Consider the following 19,358-nt stretch of genomic DNA (forward strand, 5'->3'; position numbering starts at 1 on the left):
GTGCAATAATTTGACTGAAATCTCTTTGTTACTGTATTTTACAGGTAGTGATGAAATTGGCTTCATTGTTACATCCCTTGCTCCTCTCTCACGCGGTCGCTTGACATAAAGAGTTAACTGAGCGGGGGAGAAACCTGAGAGCAGCTCTCCCCCCTCTGCTCGGCCAGCCAATCAGATCAGCCAGCCAGCTGGAGTTGAAGGGCTCTGAAAGTATAAAACCAAAGTGCTCTGCACAGAGAGGTAGGATCTTGAGCTCAAGCAACAAACTGGAAAGAGAAGGGTGCTTCTGCAAACCACCTGACAAAAAAACGACCAAGAACCTGAGCCAACGAACAAACAAAGGAAAGCAGGCAACAATGAAGACAACACTAGCAACCCTGACTCATTGCCTGGTTATTCTGATGGCCACCGGCAACCCCTTCGAAAGGAGAGGAGGCTCGGCCACCAGCGGGAAGGAGAAGAAGATGCAGTATGCAGCGTGGGACGACGTGAATGTGATCGCCCATGGCCTGCTCCAGCTAGGCCAAGGCCTCAAGGAGCATGTGGACAAAACCAAGGGACAGATGAGGGACATCACTGCCAAGCTGAAGGTCTTCAACGGCACTGCAGCGGACCTGGGCAAGGAGAGCCAGAGGCTGCAGGCGGAGTGCGAGGTGTTGAAGGCCAAGGCCCGGGGGTTGGAGGACAGGGAGGTCCAGGTGCTCAACGAGACGGCCGAGCTGAGGGAGAAGACAGCGGAGATGCAGCAGGAGAGGAAGAGGGTGGATGAGAGGATGAACAAGCTGGAAGAGAAGATGGATGACATGCTGCAGGGAGAGGGGCTGCCCGACATGAACATGGGCAACACAGGCAACTACAGCGATGCACGCATCATTCAGGTAAGGAGGGAATCCATGACTCTATTTGGTCATTCATTGTGTTCGGAAAATAAGCTATGATACAATTGTGCATTTGGTGAAAAGGAAGGGAATAAAATGACTTGAGATAAAAATTGATTACTAACAAGACAGACTGTAAGCTAACTGCTGCATGTCTCCCCCTTTGTGAGTTTACTTCTCTGCAGTTTCCATTGTATCCATTCATTTCTGATCACTTCAATTCTGATTGCTTCAGTTGAATGAAGGCATTACCATACAATGCTTTTTGCAGTGAGCAGCCTGGCATATTAATTTACTATTAATTTACTGCGATAACATAACAAAACACCACAGCAAATTGATGAATTGATTAACATTAAGTAATGCGTAATACAGTAGGCTACTAGTATTGTCCTTTCTCCTACATTAGTCATGCATAATAGTTTGGCAAATGGCCTATTTGCTGATGTTCAGAGGAACAACTGGAGGGGGACAATAGATGCACTTTGATGGACAATAACAGTTGGTCTGGGATTATTTACATTGACTCAAAGGGACTTATAGATATTCAGCCTGAAGCAATGTCTGAAGGCATGCCAGTGGGTGTGTTTATTGTGCTGGAGTGCGTGGACTACGTGCTAAACGTTGGCCAGACAAAGGAACTGCACGCATTCGTTTCAGAATGTGTGAATGATATTTAAACCATGATATTTGGAACATAGCCCAGTAGAGGAAAATGTCACTCTTGATTTAAAGATCACGTGGAGCTGCTATAAGACCTGACAGTTACTTTTTTTGTGGGATGGAAACCCCCGCGTTATTATGTGACCAGACTACCTGGTTGGAAATTACAAAAGCTGTTGAATGTGCTCGGATAGGCTATGTGAAATGCGCCCCCATTCAAAGTACAAGCACATAGTTATAGTCTAAAAACACAGATCACAATATCGGCTTTGTGGTGGGCTATTCCTATGTTATAAGAAACCTTTGCTACTTAAAAGTATGTCACAGGAGAAAGACTAACAGGGTACCTGTCTGTTTTCTTTCAGTGGATGCTGGAAGCTCAGAATAAACGTATTGATGACCTGGTCAACAGAATCCAACTCCAGCAAGATAAACTTGAAAAGCAGAACGTGCGCATCAGGACCCTGCAACACCAGGTATGAAACATTCTGTGAATATCACTGACCCATGTATAATTATTTAAACAATTCATGAGGCTATTATGTATTATGAATTATTTAAAACGTCGTTTTCCTTGCTCACTCAGATTCAGCTGAAAAAAGAGAGACCAGCATTCAGGCGTAAACCAGAAGAGACCGTTCAAAATGGCAGCATTGAGCAGCGCGACTCACCCATCGGTAAGTAAAGCTAAGCTTTATGTCAAATCCGTTGTTTAAATTGACGCCCAGACAAATATTGACCTCCCATGCCATCTGCTTTGAGGCAATACGAGGCTTAAAACATTAAGTTTAACTGGAGTTCCCTCTAAATGACGTGAAGGTTAGACAGTAATTAGCAGATAATTGCCTGCGCGTATCTATCTGCCCCAAGCCCGCGAAAAATGACGCACAGGTGATTGGCCATGCCAATTAATGCACCTACCAATGACTGAAAAAGTACATTACTTGTCTGAAGGAACGTTTTCATTGGGTTCACAGTAAATATAATATATTCACAGTATAAAGAAAAAGATCACAGTAGGAAGTGTCAATGGAGTTAGCTTAACACACTTAATACAGTAGTACAGTAATTGTAAAAGTGATCATGATGTCCTCAACCTACACCCAAACCAGACAGCTGTTAACATCTGAACTGTACTACTGTGGCCAGCTCATAATGTGGGCTTTCATCAGTGCTATATGGAGCTTGATCATGGCCAAGTAGGGAAAAGTTCAGACACTAGTTCCAGGATTTCTGGCAATGGAACAATGATTAACTCATGGCAAGTTCCTGTTTAGTGCTCTAGCTGGGGTCTGGTCTCACTAAAAAGTCAGCATTGAGGGATATGAATCAATCAATAGGCCTATACAGAATATGTGAGTCATGATTTAACTCTGAATGTGACCTATGCGAACCATGTCACTTTATGGATGTTGGTCAGATATGTGATTGACCTAATCAGAGTTGATTGAAAAAGAAAGTAACATTATCATACATACCATTTCAGTATATTGCCTGTTAAAACAAGTAAATTATCGCTCTCTCAGTCAAAAGCAACGTGACTTGTGGTTCTATCTAAATAGTGGGTTTTACACTATAGCCACTGAGGAAAGTAGGTGAAAGGTGAACCCACAGGCCCAGAATTGTGAGATGCAGTCACCCAGCAGAACACAATGAGTCGTCTCACAGCAAATTCTGACGTCAGCAGGATTTCAGGAATTCTATGAAAGAAACAAGTAATCTGGCTGGACTCCAATTGGGGGATAGTTCAGCTGTCTCGGACAGTGTTAACTCAGGGTCACATCCCCATCACAGATGGATAACTCACAAATCTGATGGAGCTTGGGGCGGAGGAGGGGGACTTTTTGCAAATGTAGAACCTAAAAGGGTTCTTCGGTTATCCCCATAGAAGAACCCTCTGAAGAACACTTTTTGGTTCTAGGGAGAACCCTTTTGGTTCCAGGTAGAACCCTTTTGAATTCCATGTAGAACCCTTTACACAGAGGGTTCTACATAGAACCCAAAAGAGTTCTACCTGGAACGTTAAAGGTTTCTTTATAGGGATAGCCGAAGAACCGTTTTGGAACCCTTTTTCTTAAGAGTGTATGTTCCTCAGATTAGGTCATTTGGCCCAGAGCCAGAAAAGTCATGAAAGAAGGCAAGGAAAAGGAGGCGGTTTAATTTAGTGTGATGAACTTTGTACATACATCCTTTGTTGTTTTGAAGGCACTGACTGCATACCTCCTTGCTCCCTCCTTCCAGCCCTCCCATTTTTCCCTCTCACCATAAAACAGTGATACATCCCTCAAGAATGTGCAACCTTTCCCCCAGATCTATCAGAGTAGTCAAAAGTCCCTCTTCTCCCCTCCTCCATCCCTCCTTCCCCTCTCCCCATCCCCGTAGACCCCTGCTTCTCCAGCCTTAGACGAATGAGAAGTGTGTCAAAGTTGAGAGGAAACCCTGACCCCCAGGCAAACCAATGCATTGGGTTCCCGTGGTCTGCTCTTATGTTTGTTCAATAGCAACCAAGTCAAATCAATATCAATCAAACCAAAACCAGTATCGATTGATTGGCTCCAATTCAATGAAAATATTTATTTAGACAATTGGTGCTGATAAAGAGCATCATAGCCGATGAACGTATGCAGTATCTATCAAGTCGGCATTATATAAACTTGAACTCTTTTCTGTAAAACATTAAGGGTGTGCACCATCTCATGCCTCATCAGGCACATGACAGCCACTGGGCCCCCCATACCTTTTGTTGATGCTGCCTGGCTGTCTCTATCTCATTCTACCTCATGTGCACAGCAACCAATCGCTACTAAGCTCTCTTTTGTTCCGGGCAGGTCAGACTAGGGCACAGCACATTAACTCTTGAGCTTTGTTAGGTTTACAATTACTAATAAACCCACTTCACGATAAGGCCTCTTTATGGGCTAACATTCAGCATTCACAGACCTGGAGAGCTACAATGAAGAAGCCAATGATAGGGAAACCAGATGTATCCTGATTTCTGAACATCTAACCTAGTTATTAAGTGAAAGGTAAACATCCCAACAAAATAATATTTTAAAAACAGTAATATTTGACTTAAGTGACTACTTCTGCTTGGACCCACCAAACCCCCACTTCAATACACACAGGTGTGAATTCCCTCAGTAGAAAACAAGTGGAGTTGTCAGAGGCAGAGAGGACTTTTGCCCCATAGCTCACAAACAAGTTCTATGTTGGCTGCTGTTCAAGGCTCTCAAGATAAGAAACCAGAGTTTTTGTTTTCTAGTTGAATGAGTCATTTATAACTATAATATTTGTGCCAGCGAAGGGGAAAGGCCAAGGCACTGTTAGAACACAGACCTTGACGATGTGTACTGATACTTGAGATACGAAGTGTGGGAGAACAGTTTGTGAACCGTGTTGTGTTTTTGTCTTTGTTTTTTTCAGAGATGGCCTCAGACTGCCATGAGCTGTTCCTGAGAGGCGAGACGGCCAGCGCAGTGTACACCATTCAGCCATTAAACTCCCAATCCTTTGAAGTCTTCTGCGAAATGACAACTGGTAAGTGGAGTTAGCCAGGATTTTGGCTCACCGTATAAGGTTACCCTATAGCTTAGTTTATGAACATATTGTATCCGTACATGTATGACAGTTGGCAGTAGTAAAAAAAAGACTAATCCCACTGCTCTCTCTCTTTCCTCTCTACAGAAGGTGGCTGGACCGTGATCCAGAGGCGCCAGGATGGCTCAGTTGACTTTGACCAGCTATGGCAGGCCTACCAGAGCGGCTTTGGCAGTCTGAATGGTAAATATATCCTCTGTTGTCTTTTATCATCTCCCTCAATACTTTCCTCTGGAACTAGCTAGCGAGGTCACACCGAGGGTCGGACAGTACCACCCACATCCACAGCATAGCAAAGTACAGCACAGAGCTCTTGACCCGAAACCTCCCGGTTCAGTTTGATTAACAAGCAGTGATACTAACACTGATACAGGATTGTAGATATCAAGATCGAGGGATCAGATGGATTTTGATATGGTAGGTTTGGCATAAACAACCCTCTAATCTCCAGCTTTAATGTCCCTGGTGGCTTTAGGTGCCAGAAGTGACCAAATCGCATGGTCTATTCCTGTTAAATTAGATTAAGTGATTGCCAGCCCTGTTACGATCAGATCCTTTAAATTAACGAAGACACTGATATATCTGGACACATGTATGGAGACTTTGCACATGCTACCACAGCCACGGATCAGGTTTTAACTCCTTTGATCTCTCTCTCTCTCTCTCTAGGTGAGTTCTGGCTTGGTCTTGAGAAGATGAGCGCCGTGGCCAAAGACACAGACTACATCCTCAAGGTTAAGTTCTCCGACTGGAGGGACGATTCTGAGAGCATCCAGTACCCCATCCGTCTCGGCGGGGAGGAGAGCCACTACGCCCTCCACATCCAAGAGACCTCCAACGGCAACCTGGAGAGCGCCCTGGCTACCGAGGCCTCCGGCCTGCCCTTCTCCACCCGCGACCAAGACAATGACCAGAAGAGCGACACCAACTGCGCCAAACACCTCTCTGGTACGTCTCAAAGTTACTATTTTGCTGAATTCTATCTAAGATTTATTTAGTCTACGATTTAAAATGTATTTAGTCTAAGGTTTATCTCTCTATGACTCAAATTGGGAATGTAGCAGCAATGCCAATCTAACCAGATGTTTGTTCTCTTTCTCCAGGTGGCTGGTGGTTCAGCAACTGTGGACGTTCCAACCTGAACGGCCGCTACTTCATGAGCCCTCCTCCCAAGCAGAGGCATCAGAGGAAGCAGGGGGTCTTCTGGAAGACCTGGCGTGGCCACTACTATCCCCTGAAGACCACCGTCATGATGATCGCCCCCGCTGTGATCGAGAACAAGTCATAGAGGAAAGACGCTCAGTATTCTGACAAATTTTCTCCTCTTGAACTGAAACACTGTTAGAGGTGGTTAGCCGATGACTTGGGTAAGCTACCCAGTCAGTCCTGGCTTCACCCAGTGAGACTTCCAACAAAGCCGAGGCCATTATAAAAAACTAAATAACTCATACTTGAATGGGCTCCGTGTTTCCAATTCTCTGTTTTTCAAAAGTCTTAAAGTCTCTCAGCTAGATTCACAACCGAACAATGCATAAATGTATCTTTAAGATGTTAAAAAGTACATGTGCATGTGAATCTAGCAGTTGAAAGTTAGCAAGGGTGTTTCACCACAGCTGTGGTATGAGTTCACTCTTAATCACTGTTTAAAGCAACCTTGGGCCTCTCAGACTGCATCAATGAATGGAGCAGAATGAGGCGAGTTCCAACATGTGTTTTGTGTTGCAAGAAACCAAGCATTTTCCACGTTAAGACCTATCTGACAGTGGTTTCTGAATGCAAGAGCTCTCCCAGAGTTTTAACAGAGTTTCCAACATTTCTAGCTAGAGCAAAGTTTTGTCCGCATGAACACTGTAGTTGTACAAGTGGGGCAGCTCTAGAGAGTTTCTTAATCCGATTGTATGGACCAAATGGTGACTGAAACAATTTGTTGTTTTTCCACATGAAAGTAATGCCATTAGCTTTCCAAAGGCATTATATAAAGAAATAATCACTGTAATCTATAATTACAGAATTACAGGATGTAATGAGACAGAACGTGTGTAAAGTATTTTTCAACAATGGTGGTTTCATTGTCTACATTTAAAGTTATTTTATGGAGCAAACACCATTCCAGCTTCTGTACAATGTAAACCTACTTCTCCTGCAGTTTTATTTTGAATCAAAGTAAGCTCACGATCCACTGTTGTGTTCTCGTGGAGATTTTTTATCTTTCAGTCACATTGACTGTTCTTAAAATGACCAGAGTCATATATTTCTGTCTAGTGTATGATGAATGAATGTCGACTGTCTCTTCAGAACCTTGACTGTAACTTGTAAAATTCTCTAGTGTTCTTGTTGATGACTTGAGGTTTTTTGTGCCTTCTTTATTTATAAGTTGTAAAGAATCTTTATATATTTCTGCTATCACCTGTTTGTAATTTATATGGTCTAGTTCAAGTTTTCCAGTTGTGTAAAATTGCTGTTGTTTTTTTAAGAGAAAATAAACTGATCTTTGGCATGAACCAGCCAATGAAATTGATCTTTGGCATGAAACAGCCAATTCTCTGTCTGATCTCTGATCAAACACACTGATGCAGCTGGAAACACAATCCAGAAGTGAGCCAATGACCAGAATTGAGTATCAAAAAAAGACCACATGAAGAAATCACGTGGTTGTCGGACACGTGAAATATATAAATATATATTTTTTTTATGTGTGACGATTCACATGTAGTGTTTTTCCCTCGTGAAAAAATACATTCCCATGTGACATTTTTTTTGACATGTTTATCTATCACCACTTCCAGCTACAATTTAGTCTCCCATCCCGGGACCGACTTTGCAATATGTTACTTTTGAGTTTGTGTTTTGCTTTTAATTATTTTTGTTTGCTATAAGAATTTAGTTCTTGACTGCAGAAGTTTTGCTTGATATTAATGCAACAAAAGCAGCTCACACACTAAAGGATTGCACCATATAATAACACTATTACTCTATTCAAGGGGCAATAAGCAGTTGCTACGTCAATTTTTGGACTCATAAAGTAATGATTTGTACCCATTGATTCTTGAAGAATATAACTTATAAAACAAATGCCTCATGAGCTCGTATCCCATCAGAACCCAGAATATAAGCTTGTTTTATTCCAACGTTAGTAAACAAAGTAAATGTAGACAAACACTATTATGCCTCAAAACATGGTTACAACTATAGTTGTGATATAATGGATGGTCAGTCGTTACATTCATAGCTCTGTTTATTAATCTGAGGTTACATTTCTCATTCATAGACAGGACTATGGATGCTAAGACTGACCATCCATGATATAGACATTATACTTTTAATCATGTTTTTAGGCTATACAGTGGTTGTTTAAATTTACTTTGTTTACAAACATTGGAGTTAAACAAGCTTATATTTTGGCTTCTGATGGAATACGACAGTTGAACTAAGCACATGAGGCATTGATACGTTTTATTCTTCAAGAATTAATGGGTACATATCATTCATTTATGTCCAAAAATGGATGTAGCAACTAAAGATTGCCTCCTCATCCCCTGTCATACTTCGGATCATTTAGCTATCTGATTTGACATTTTAGGACCCCTTTAGGTTAAAAAAATGATTTGATAGATGTTGAATTTGGCCTTTACTACTAAAGGCTAGAGAAATGCATTGAAAAACACATTCATAAATGACAGAAAAGACAGTCAAATAGACAGTAGCAATTTTTTTTACACATATTTAACACCTTAAATATTAACACCTTAAATATGTGAGATCATTTAAAGGAAAACTCCACCCTAAAACTATCTTTTGGTATTTGCTTCATTCGTCCATTGTTGATATAGTCCCAAAATGTTTTGCATGTCAGCAATCAAGTTTAAGATATATAACTTTCAGAAAACAGAAGCACAGCCGGTATGATGCATTTTGCATCATATGACGTAAAATGCATCATACTGGCTGTATTTCTGTATTTTGAAAGTGGGGAGAATTTTCCATTGGGGTGTCAGGACAGAGAAGAGATTTGACTGGGCAGAGCTGGAGCTAGGTTTGGGGTGTAGGATTTGAGCATAGCCTGAAGGTAGGGAGAGGCAGTTCTTCTTGCTGATCCATAGGCAAGTACCATGGTCTTGTAGTGGATGCGAGCTTCAACTGGAAGCCGGGGGAGTGTGCGGCGGAGCGGGGTGATATGGGAAACTTGGGAAAGTTGAACACCAGGCAGGCTGCGGCGTTCTGGATAAGTTGCAGGGGTATGATGGCACAAGAAGGGAGTCCAGCCAAGTCCAGACGGGAGATGACAAGTGGATTAGGACCTGCTCCGCTTCCTGTGTGGGGTAGGGTCACACTGGATGGATGTTGTAGAGGATGACCCTGCAGGAGCAAGTCACTGCTTTGATGTTTTCAGGGTGTTGTCCAGGGTCACGCCAAGGTTATTTTCACTCTGGGAGGGGGACACCGTGGAGTTGTCAACCGTGATGGAGAGGTCTTGGAGCGGGAGGAAGAGCAGCTCCGTCTTGACGAGGTTGAGCTTGAGGTGGTGGGCCGACATCCAAGCTGAGATATCTGCCAGGCACGCAGAGACGTGTGTCACCAACTGGATGTCAGAAGGGAGGAAGGAGAAAAGGAGCTGAGTGTCATCTGTATAGCAGTGATAGGAGAGATCATGTAAGGATATGACGACGCAGAGTGACTTTGTGTATAGAGAGAAGAGGAGAGGGCCTAGAAGCGAGCCCTAGGGGACACAAGTAGAGAGAGCACGTGGTGCAGACACAGATCCTCTCCTCGTCACCTGGTAGGAGCGGTCTGCCAGGCAGGATCCAATCCAAGAGTGTGCAGAGCCTGAGACACCCAACCCCTGAGAGGGTGCAGAGAAGGAGGTGAGTTATTTAATACACACTACATGGCCAAAAGTCAAACATCTCATTCCAAAATCATGGGCATTAATATGGAGTTGGTCCTCCCTTTGCTGCTATAACAGCCTCCACTCTTCTGGGAATTTGTATGCGCTTTGCGCTTCAGCAATCGGCGGTCCCGTTCTGTGACCTTGTGAGGCCTACCACTTTGCAGCTAAGCCGTTGCTGCTCCTAGACACTTCACAACAGCACTTATAGTTGACCGTGGCAGCTCTAGCAGGGCAGACATTTGATGAAATGGCTTATTGAAAAGGTGGGATCCTATGATGGTGCCACATTGAAAGTCACTGAGCTCTTCAGTTCGGGCCATTCTGCTGCCAATGCTTGTCTATTGAGATTACATGGCTGTGTGCTTGATTTTATACACCTGTCAGTAACGGGTGTGGCAGAAATAGCCAAATCCACGAACTTGAAGGGATGTCCACATACTTACCATGTGTACATAGTGTACATACCATGCAGTGTACTCTTCAAAGAGGTTGGGGGAAATTTGTTCCACCATTTAGGTGCAAGGACAAGGAAGAGCTTTGACTGGGCTGAGCGGGAGCCGCCCCCCCGCAGGGTTGGGAGGGCCAAGAGACCAGAGGTAGTGGAATGGAGTGCTCGGGTTGGGATGTTTGAAGTCTGTCTGGTTAGGGTCAAGAAGATCGTTCTGAGAGAGATAGCGAGAGTTGGTCAGAAACAGCACACTAATTCCACATTTGGAAACATTTCTACTGCAACATGTTAACATTTTTTCAAGTGAGGAGAATAACATTATTTCCACCCCACATGTTAATCTGCAATTCAAAATGTGATAGTGAGATTTTCACACGTGGAGTTTTGTTATATGGGAAATTACAAATGAGATTTTCACATGTGGAATTACAAGTTCATGTGAAAAAAAATACATGTAAAAACATCTCATTTGCAGTTTCACGTGAAAATCTCACTTTCACATGGGGAATTGCATATCCGATGTTCACATGTGAACATTTTTAACATGTGAAACCTCAAATGTTACATGTGAAACTGCAATTCACGTGAGGTGAACACGTATTATTCTTTAATAAATGTGAAAATATGGTTTCATGTGTGAAATTGAAGCTCCACATGTGTAAACAGCTATTTTACATGTGTTTTTTTAATGAGCCTGCTGTCCCTATAGTACTCTCTGAGCATTCCTTGTGCATGCAGTGGCCATGCATTCCTACGTCACTGACTGGCTGCTTTGCACGTGTGGGAGGTATGTCAAACAGGAGGGGAGGAGGAGGGGAGAGAAAACGTGAAGGCAGGAGTGGAGGGGGTAGTGGAATTTGAGGAGAGGCACATGTAATCAGTAGACCAGGCAGCTGAGGGGGAAGTCTGCTTGGGAACTGGGAGAAAGGTCATGTTTACTACTAAGCAAGGAGCTCTCTTTTGTTCCGGGCAGGTCAGACTAGGGCACAAGATTAACTCTTTATCTTTCTTAGGTTTACAACTACTGATAAACCCATTTCACAATAAGGCCCCTTTATTTGCAAACATTCAGCATTCACAGACCTGGAGAGCTGGGTGATTCTGTAACTTCGGGCACTTTGGCCCGGCAAGCTTTCAGAAATTAAAATGTATTGAAACACCATTTTACCAGTATTATAATCGTCTTTGATTTGTCTAGAAATAATATCTGATAATGGATGTGATCGTACTATTCAGGAATTTATATATTTTCGTCATTTTTCTCAGACAGCCATAGACAAATGTAATTTCCATCACATCATTAAACATCAATTGTTGTTGAAAATGAAATTATCATACAATTATTTTAGAACACATTTCTTATACATTTGTACATTAACTTGCATTGAATATTATTTTAAGTGCTTTTTAAGATTTTCCTAAAATTAATAATTCAACACAACGCCTGAATAGAATAAACTTGCCTTTGTGACAAAGCTGAATTTTTTATTTATCATAAAAAAATAAAATATTTCCACCCAACCTTTTTGTGAGATTATGATAACAACCATATGATTTCCCTATGCAAAACAAATCAATCAATGTAAATTATACATAATATACTAATTTACCTAAAAATATGGGTGTGGTGGAAATGACATCTATGTAAAATGAAAACAATGTTTTATTGCAAACATTTTGAACAACAACCATTGTAGAACATTTAATTAATTTAAGAAAAAGTAAGATTCCAAAATTGGCCAGAGCTCAAGGAAGTAGGCCAGTGTTTTTGAGAGATGAGCCCAGATTGCAGAGGAGTCATCTGCATAGAAGAACTCAGTGAGCAAAGGGAAACGGTATCATTTGTGGTATGTCCAACACAGGTGTAGAGGGTCACCTGCATGTGAGAATCACTAAAGTGAACTGCCTGGATTTCACTGGTGTATTTACACAGGTAGTTTTCTCAGTGGCACAACTTTGGTTTTAGAAGTGGGGGGGGGAAATCAATATTATAATTTGTTTTACACTCTAAACAGCCTACCCGACCGCTCGGAGGTGTCTGCATGGTCCTAAAGCACACCGTTGCATCATTTTGTATCACATTCAAATTATAAAACTGGAGGGGACTAAAATGCAATTTCAGAATGTGAGGGGGACATGTCCCCCCCTTCCCCAGTGAAAGTTGCGCCCCTGAGTTCTATGCAAAGTCAATATGCATGATGATCTCCTCTTTCTGCAGATTCCCTTTTAATTCTCTCAGTTTGGAGAATTGGTGTGGAATGTTGTACATGTGTTTCCCCAACTTCTCTTTCAATCCTTTGGAGAAGTCCTCCAGTAGAATCTGCAGTGTGCCACCCACCTTTTCTTATACTGTCAAATGTACAGTGAACTTCTCCCTGTTTCCCTCTTTGTTATTCCTTCTCTCTCCCTTCAGCTTAGTTTTTCCACTCAAACCACAATGTCTGCTCACCAGTATCAAAGTCAGATGTTTATGCTCTTTGGCTTGGCAAAGGGAGAACTCTGTCTACATGCACTCTTTCTTCAGGTTCTCACAGCACAAAGACTCAATAAGGTTGTCATTGTTACTGCAGCTGATCACTTTGTGATACTGTAGTTTGTCCTCCATGCACTGGAGGTTGGCGTGGGTTTTGCAGAGGCATGTGTCCCTATCCTGGACTGTTGGCTTGGCAACTCAAAAATATGTATTTAAAATAATTCATAGTAGGACTTTTTAATCTCTGAATATTCCCTCTTAAAATCCTGATAAAGGTTCTGAATTTTGCCATTCAACAGGCGCTTCTGCTTTTTTTTTCTTGTTCCTCATTAGTGTGTCCTTTTCCCCTGTTGTTGCTCTACTGTTGACATCACGTTCATAGAATCTAGTGATTTTCTCTTCTGTGTCTGTGCTAATTATGTTACACTGCTTTTTTCCTGGAGTATTGAAGACTAGTTATCCTGTTTTCATTTTCCCTCAATGCTTTTGCTGAAAATCCAAAGTCGTCTGTTTGCAGCTTTGACCAGGCCGTACTTTCTCAGGATGTTTCCTCTGAGCATTTTTGAAGCCACTTGTTTGTCCTTGGCACTGCGCATTTTTTTTATACTTTTGTTTTAACTCTGCAATGATGGCATTTTGAAACAACAACCCTTCTCAAGTTCTTCGGAGTTCCCTTCATTTTCTGTTTTGTCTTTGTCTTTGGGAAATCTTGTCTCTCCATTTTCTTCATCAGTTGATCATATCTTTTTTTGTATTTCTCAGTTTTCTGTTGAGCTTTATTTGACATTTGTCATGCAAAGAAATGTATGTTTTTGAGCGACCTCTTCCAACCGTTTTCCTTCCAGCAAGTATTTGACTTTTCCTTCCTGTTGCAGACCATGAGGAAGGGGTATCAGGGCATGCATCGGGGGCAGGTAAGTTAGGGGCAGGTATGATGGCCTCATGTTCTGGCTGCAAGTCATCTGGTGACTGAGGTGGTGTCACTTATGACTGAGGTGGTGTCACTGAGATATCACTTCTCTCTTCTCTTTTTTCTTCCAGTATCTCTCCCTGTTTTTTTGCAGATGTTCCTGGTATTGTATAGGATCATTATTTATTTTGTTTCCATGTCTGTGACCTCTGTGATGTTTTATGTGGCATCTTCTAAAAACAAAGAAAAATACTATTTCTGTTTTCCAATTGTGCACACCTTGGAGCATTTTCTAGATTCAAGTCATTTACATGATTAAATAAGCCTAAATAAAAAATATAAAAAATAAGTCAAAAGTAATAACGTAATGGATTTTTGTAATTTCCACCACGTTCTGTTATTTCCATCACGGTTAAGTTTGTGATGGAAATGACTGTGGTGGAAATGACGCTTCTGCTGTTTTTGGTGAAAAATGACAGACTGCTTAGAATGCTTTGGCCAGTATTACAGCTAGCATGTGGTTTACACTAAATACATCAAATATATTTTAAAAATCAAAATTATACCACAAATTAAAGAAATTGTAGCCTGTTTGGAAATGACTAACAATAAAATGTGCCCTCAGTGGTGGAAATGACACCACTACCAAAGGACAGGTATATTTTGTGTAAATAGCAATATAAAGGACATCCTCACAATAAATATTGATATAGGTTGTATTTAATTGACTCTTTCTCTAGGAGATAACATTACATCATGTGTAATTATGTTTTCTCATAGAAGAAGTAGAAGCTCATAAGTCTGAGTCAGGGACAAGGGCAAAACAGTGAAATTGAGGTTTAAAATCTGAAAGGTAGTTAAAATACTTGATAGAGAGGTGTTGAACAAAAATATGGGGTGAATGTAGTGTGAACTTAACATATAAAAAATAAAAACATGTTTTTTTTTAATGAAATCCCCAAAATTGACCCTGAGGACATCGAAGTTCCCGTAGTTGCAGAATTAACCAGCTACAATGAAGAAGCCAATGATAGGGAACCCAGATAGGGAAACTAGATGTATCCTGATTCCTGAACATCTGACCTAGTTATTAAGTGGAAGGTAAACATGTTATGCAATTATGTCCCTACAGAACAATATTATAAAAACAGTCATATTTGACTACTTCTGCTTGGACCCACCAAACCCCCACTTCCATACACACAAGTGTGAATTCCCTCAGTAGAAAACAAGTGGAGTTGTCAGAGGCAGAGAGGACTTTTGCCCCATAGCTCACAAACAAGTTCTATGTTGGCTGCTGGCCGACATAACAGTTTGAAGTTCAAGGCTTTGGAGATATGAAACTGGAGGCTCTTGTTCTAGTTGAATGAGTCATTTATAAATAGGATATTTGTGCCAGCGAAAGGGAAAGGCCAAAGCCCTGATAGAACACAGACCTTGATGACGTGTACTGATACTGACTATCTGAGGTACGGAGTCTGGACAAAAGAGTTTGTGAACCGTGTTGTGATTTTGTCTTTATTTTGATCTCTCTCTCTCTCTAGGTGAGTTCTGGCTTGGTCTTGAGAAGATACGCGCTGTGGCCAAAGATGCAGACTACATCCTCAACATCATGTTCTCCGACTGGAGGGGTGATTCTGAGACCATCCAGTACCCCATCCGTCTGAGCGGGGAGGAGAGCCACTATGCCCTCCACATCCAAGAGACCTCTAACAGCAGCCTGGAGGGCACCCTGGCTACCGAGGCCTCCGGCCTGCACGTCTCCATCCACAGCCAAGACAATGACCAGAACAATGACATCAGCTGTGCCAAACACCTCTCTGGTACGTCTCCTCTTTTTCAAAGTTCAAAGTACTATTTTGCTGAATTCTATCTAAGATTTATTTAGTCTACGATTTAAAATGTATTTAGTCTAAGGTTTATCTCTCTATGACTCAAATTGGGAATGTAGCAGCAATGCCAATCTAACCAGATGTTTGTTCTCTTTCTCCAGGTGGCTGGTGGTTCAGCAACTGTGGACGTTCCAACCTGAACGGCCGCTACTTCATGAGCCCTCCTCCCAAGCAGAGGCATCAGAGGAAGCAGGGGGTCTTCTGGAAGACCTGGCGTGGCCACTACTATCCCCTGAAGACCACCGTCATGATGATCGCCCCCGCTGTGATCGAGAACAAGTCATAGAGGAAAGACGCTCAGTATTCTGACAAATTTTCTCCTCTTGAACTGAAACACTGTTAGAGGTGGTTAGCCGATGACTTGGGTAAGCTACCCAGTCAGTCCTGGCTTCACCCAGTGAGACTTCCAACAAAGTCTTAGAGTCTAGCTGAGAGTCTTAGAGTCTCTCAGCTAGAGACAAAACCGAACAATGTTTAAAAAGTTAAGAAGTACATGAACATGTGAATCTAGCAGTGGAAAGTTAGCAAGAGTGTTTCACCAAAGCTGTGGCATGAGCTCACTCTTAATCACTGTTTAAAGCAACGCTCAGCCTTGGGACTAATGAATGGAACAGAATGAGGTGAGTTCAAACATGTTTTGTGTTGCAAGAAATCAAGCATTTTCCACATGCTAAGACCCATCTGACGGAGGTTTCTGAATGGTTAGAGCTCTCCCAGAGGTTGAATACTGCCCTCGTTGGCTCGAACCAGCCAATAAAAATCATTTAAAGAAAAATACTTCCGCTGTCTGATCTCTTATTAAACACACTGATGCAGCGAGAGAAACAATTCAGAAGTAGGCCAAAGGTCAAAATGGAGTAACATTCAAATAAACATAGCAGCCAACTGCCAACTCGAAGAAAAAAAACTGTCAAATAAACATAGCAGCCAACTCGAAGAAAAATAACTGTCAAATTAACATAGTATTCAACTCAAAAACAGTAAAACTAACATCCCAGTGGACACAAACTGGTTTAATCAACTTTTGTTTCAACTTAGTTCTCAACGTATTGTGACATGGAATCTACGTGGAAAATACATTGGATTTGAAAAGTCATCAACTGTTGTTTTGAGGGTGAAATTTCAACGACAGTATTATCTTTTCACGGTAACCAAATTTAAACCAAGCCAAACCTTGTATAAAATATGTTGAATTTGTACTTTTAAAACAGATCCTCAGAACTTTAATGTTATATCCACTAATCCAAAATAAAAACTATAGGCTGGACAGCACCTCCTACTGGGTGATTGATCTATAGCTACCCTTTAGTCTCCCACCCAGGGTTTTAACCAAGCCCTGCCTAGCTATGATATTTCTCACTGACTATTACCAATGTGCTATTGTGAGAATGACTGTTAAAATTTCCACTTAAAAATGAAATAGATTCACTGTTGCAATCGAAGTCATTCCAAAGGGTAGGTTTAACCGAGTAAATGAAATGTGACTATACTATATCACTCATATATTTAGGATTTGCAAATTCATCAATGCTGAGTTGAGTTTGTTTGTGAAAGCAACCAAATATCAACATTTGAAGTATATGTATCTTCTGCTTGGATAGTTCCATTTTTGCCACTGACTAAGTCTGGCTTTAATTCCAGTTTGTCTATAAAATTAATAATTGATATGTTGGATTCACATCTCCATCTCAACCAAAGATCTAAATTAAAGATTAGGACTAAATCAAATCAAACTGTATTTGAAGTGCTTTTAAAGTTTGATTTGATTTAGTCCTATTCTTTAACTTAGATTTTTGGTTGAGATGGAGACGTGAATCCCACATATCAATTATTAATTTGATTGATAGACTTTTTTGGAAAAAAAACTATTTTCACTTTGTCATTATGGGATATTGTGTGTAGATTGATGAGGAAAAAATGTAATTTAATCCTTTTTAAAATAAGGCTGTAACGTAACAAAATGTAGAAAAAGTTGAGGGGTCTGAATACTTTCGGAATGCACTGTGTGTCTGTTTGAAGTGTATGCAAATAGATTATACAAGTGGTTAGGCCTTTTCAACACACAAATGTTTCATTAAAAGACTAGAAGAGAAGTGGTCAGAGCCCACTGCCTGCCATCCGGAACATCTACAGCACCTGGTGTCACAGGAAGTCCAAGAAGATCATCAAGGACCTCAGCTACCTGAGTCACGACCTGTTCACCCTGCTACCATGCAGAAGGCGAGGTCAGTGCAGGTGCATCAAAGCTGGGACCAAGAGACTGAAAAACAGTTTCTATCTCAAGGCCAACAGACAGTTAAATAGTCACCACTAGCCGGCCTCTACCCACTACTTTAGTCACTGTCACTAGACGGTTACCACCCGTGTACTCTTCCATGAACCTTAGTGGCTGCTGCCCTATGTACGTAGTCATGGAACACTGGTCACTTTAATAATGGAACACTGGTCACTTTAAATTACGTTTACATACTGTTTTACATGTATATACTGTATTCTAGTCAAGGCCTATCCAATTTAACTATTGCTGTACATATACTATTCTTCAGATATACTACATATCCTATTCATATACTGTCCATATTGTCTATACATCCCATCACTCACACACATATATACACACACTGGGGCCAAGCTTCCTGCCATCCAGGACCTATATACTAGGCGGTGTCAGAGGAAGGCCCAACAAATTGTCAAAGAGTCCAGTCACCCAAGTCATGGACTGTTCCCTCTGCTACCACACAGCAAGCGGTACCGGAGCATCAAGTCTAGGTCCAAAAGGCTCCTTAACAGCTCTTACCCCCAAATCATAAGACTGCTGAACAATTAATCAAATGGCCACCCGGACTATTAACATTATTTTACTTTTTAGATGTGTGTGTATTGTTGTGTATTGTTAGATATTACTGCACTGTTGGAGCTGGATACACAAGCATTTCACTACACCCACAATAACATCTACTAAATACGTGTATGCGACCAATACAATTTGATTTGATGAAAGACTATCATTCATGTTGTTGATGTTAGTTCTGTGTGTGTAGTTCAGGGCAAGGCCTTCTGCTTTGTTTCGAACCAGCTGCAGCTTTGCTAGGTCTTTCTAGAACACAGAACATATTTTTAATGTGTATATGTGTGAGAATTATACTTACAAAAAATATATATTTTGAATTCAGGCTGTAACATAATTTTGTTGATATAAGTCAAGGGGTATGAATACTTTCTGAAGCCACTGTTTCTGTTTGATGTCCTATAGTATGGCTGAGTAAAGGTTCTTCCATTTAATTGTATTGACCGGAAATTTGCTCATACAACTGAGTTCGAACATGATTATCAAATCAATGTGTGCTATTTGTCCCCATTTCAATGATTTGCATATTACCAAGTTATATATTTTTTTAATGTTATCAAGCCTTCAGTACTGAAGCCAATCCATCATGGTGAAAAGTAATGACACGCGCTGGCTCTTGATTTGCATTCCCCATTTTTCCACCACAGCGACGAAACATAATATTTCACCAATTCACTTTACAGGAATACCTGAGGGATGCAAACTCTCCCTAGGCAGGCCAGGGTTGAGACTGAGCCATGTTTTAAAGCAGCAGTTACTTG

The 19,358-nt window shown here is 41.3% G+C and overlaps 2 protein-coding genes across 4 annotated transcripts; both read left to right on the top strand.

The window, feature by feature from the left end:
* Window positions 1-236: 236 nt before the first annotated feature.
* LOC139375929 (angiopoietin-related protein 4-like) lies at window positions 237-7,656 on the top strand. The gene is made up of 7 exons (XM_071117897.1): window positions 237-878; window positions 1,907-2,017; window positions 2,128-2,218; window positions 4,965-5,078; window positions 5,226-5,321; window positions 5,808-6,086; window positions 6,242-7,656. The coding sequence occupies exons 1-7, from the start codon at window positions 357-359 to the stop codon at window positions 6,424-6,426; spliced, it is 1,398 nt and encodes a 465-aa protein (XP_070973998.1). The 5' UTR covers window positions 237-356; the 3' UTR covers window positions 6,427-7,656.
* A 1,706-nt stretch (window positions 7,657-9,362) lies between these two features.
* Window positions 9,363-16,524, top strand: LOC139375930 (angiopoietin-related protein 4-like). 3 transcript variants are annotated; one of them, XM_071117900.1, is made up of 3 exons: window positions 9,363-10,000; window positions 15,402-15,680; window positions 15,851-16,524. In XM_071117900.1, the coding sequence occupies exons 2-3, from the start codon at window positions 15,470-15,472 to the stop codon at window positions 16,033-16,035; spliced, it is 396 nt and encodes a 131-aa protein (XP_070974001.1). In that variant the 5' UTR covers window positions 9,363-10,000; window positions 15,402-15,469; the 3' UTR covers window positions 16,036-16,524. The 3 variants fall into 3 exon arrangements, with proteins under 3 accessions (XP_070974001.1, XP_070974000.1, XP_070973999.1); XM_071117899.1 differs by lacking the exon at window positions 9,363-10,000 and adding an exon at window positions 15,258-15,326; XM_071117898.1 differs by lacking the exon at window positions 9,363-10,000 and having other exon boundaries at window positions 15,329-15,680.
* Window positions 16,525-19,358: the final 2,834 nt, after the last annotated feature.

The sequence above is a fragment of the Oncorhynchus clarkii genome, chromosome 20 (genome assembly GCF_045791955.1).
Source record: "Oncorhynchus clarkii lewisi isolate Uvic-CL-2024 chromosome 20, UVic_Ocla_1.0, whole genome shotgun sequence".
Classification (NCBI taxonomy): domain Eukaryota; kingdom Metazoa; phylum Chordata; class Actinopteri; order Salmoniformes; family Salmonidae; genus Oncorhynchus; species Oncorhynchus clarkii.

Excerpts from the sequence above, each read along its gene's own strand:
- LOC139375930 (XM_071117900.1), top strand. The coding sequence starts at position 15,470 with ATGTTCTCCGACTGGAGGGGTGATTCTGAGACCATCCAGTACCCCATC. Across the intron at positions 15,681-15,850 it reads CTGTGCCAAACACCTCTCTG|GTGGCTGGTGGTTCAGCAAC; the intron begins GTACGTCTCCTC and ends CTCTTTCTCCAG.
- LOC139375929 (XM_071117897.1), top strand. The coding sequence starts at position 357 with ATGAAGACAACACTAGCAACCCTGACTCATTGCCTGGTTATTCTGATG. Across the intron at positions 2,018-2,127 it reads TCAGGACCCTGCAACACCAG|ATTCAGCTGAAAAAAGAGAG; the intron begins GTATGAAACATT and ends TTGCTCACTCAG. Across the intron at positions 2,219-4,964 it reads GCAGCGCGACTCACCCATCG|AGATGGCCTCAGACTGCCAT; the intron begins GTAAGTAAAGCT and ends TGTTTTTTTCAG.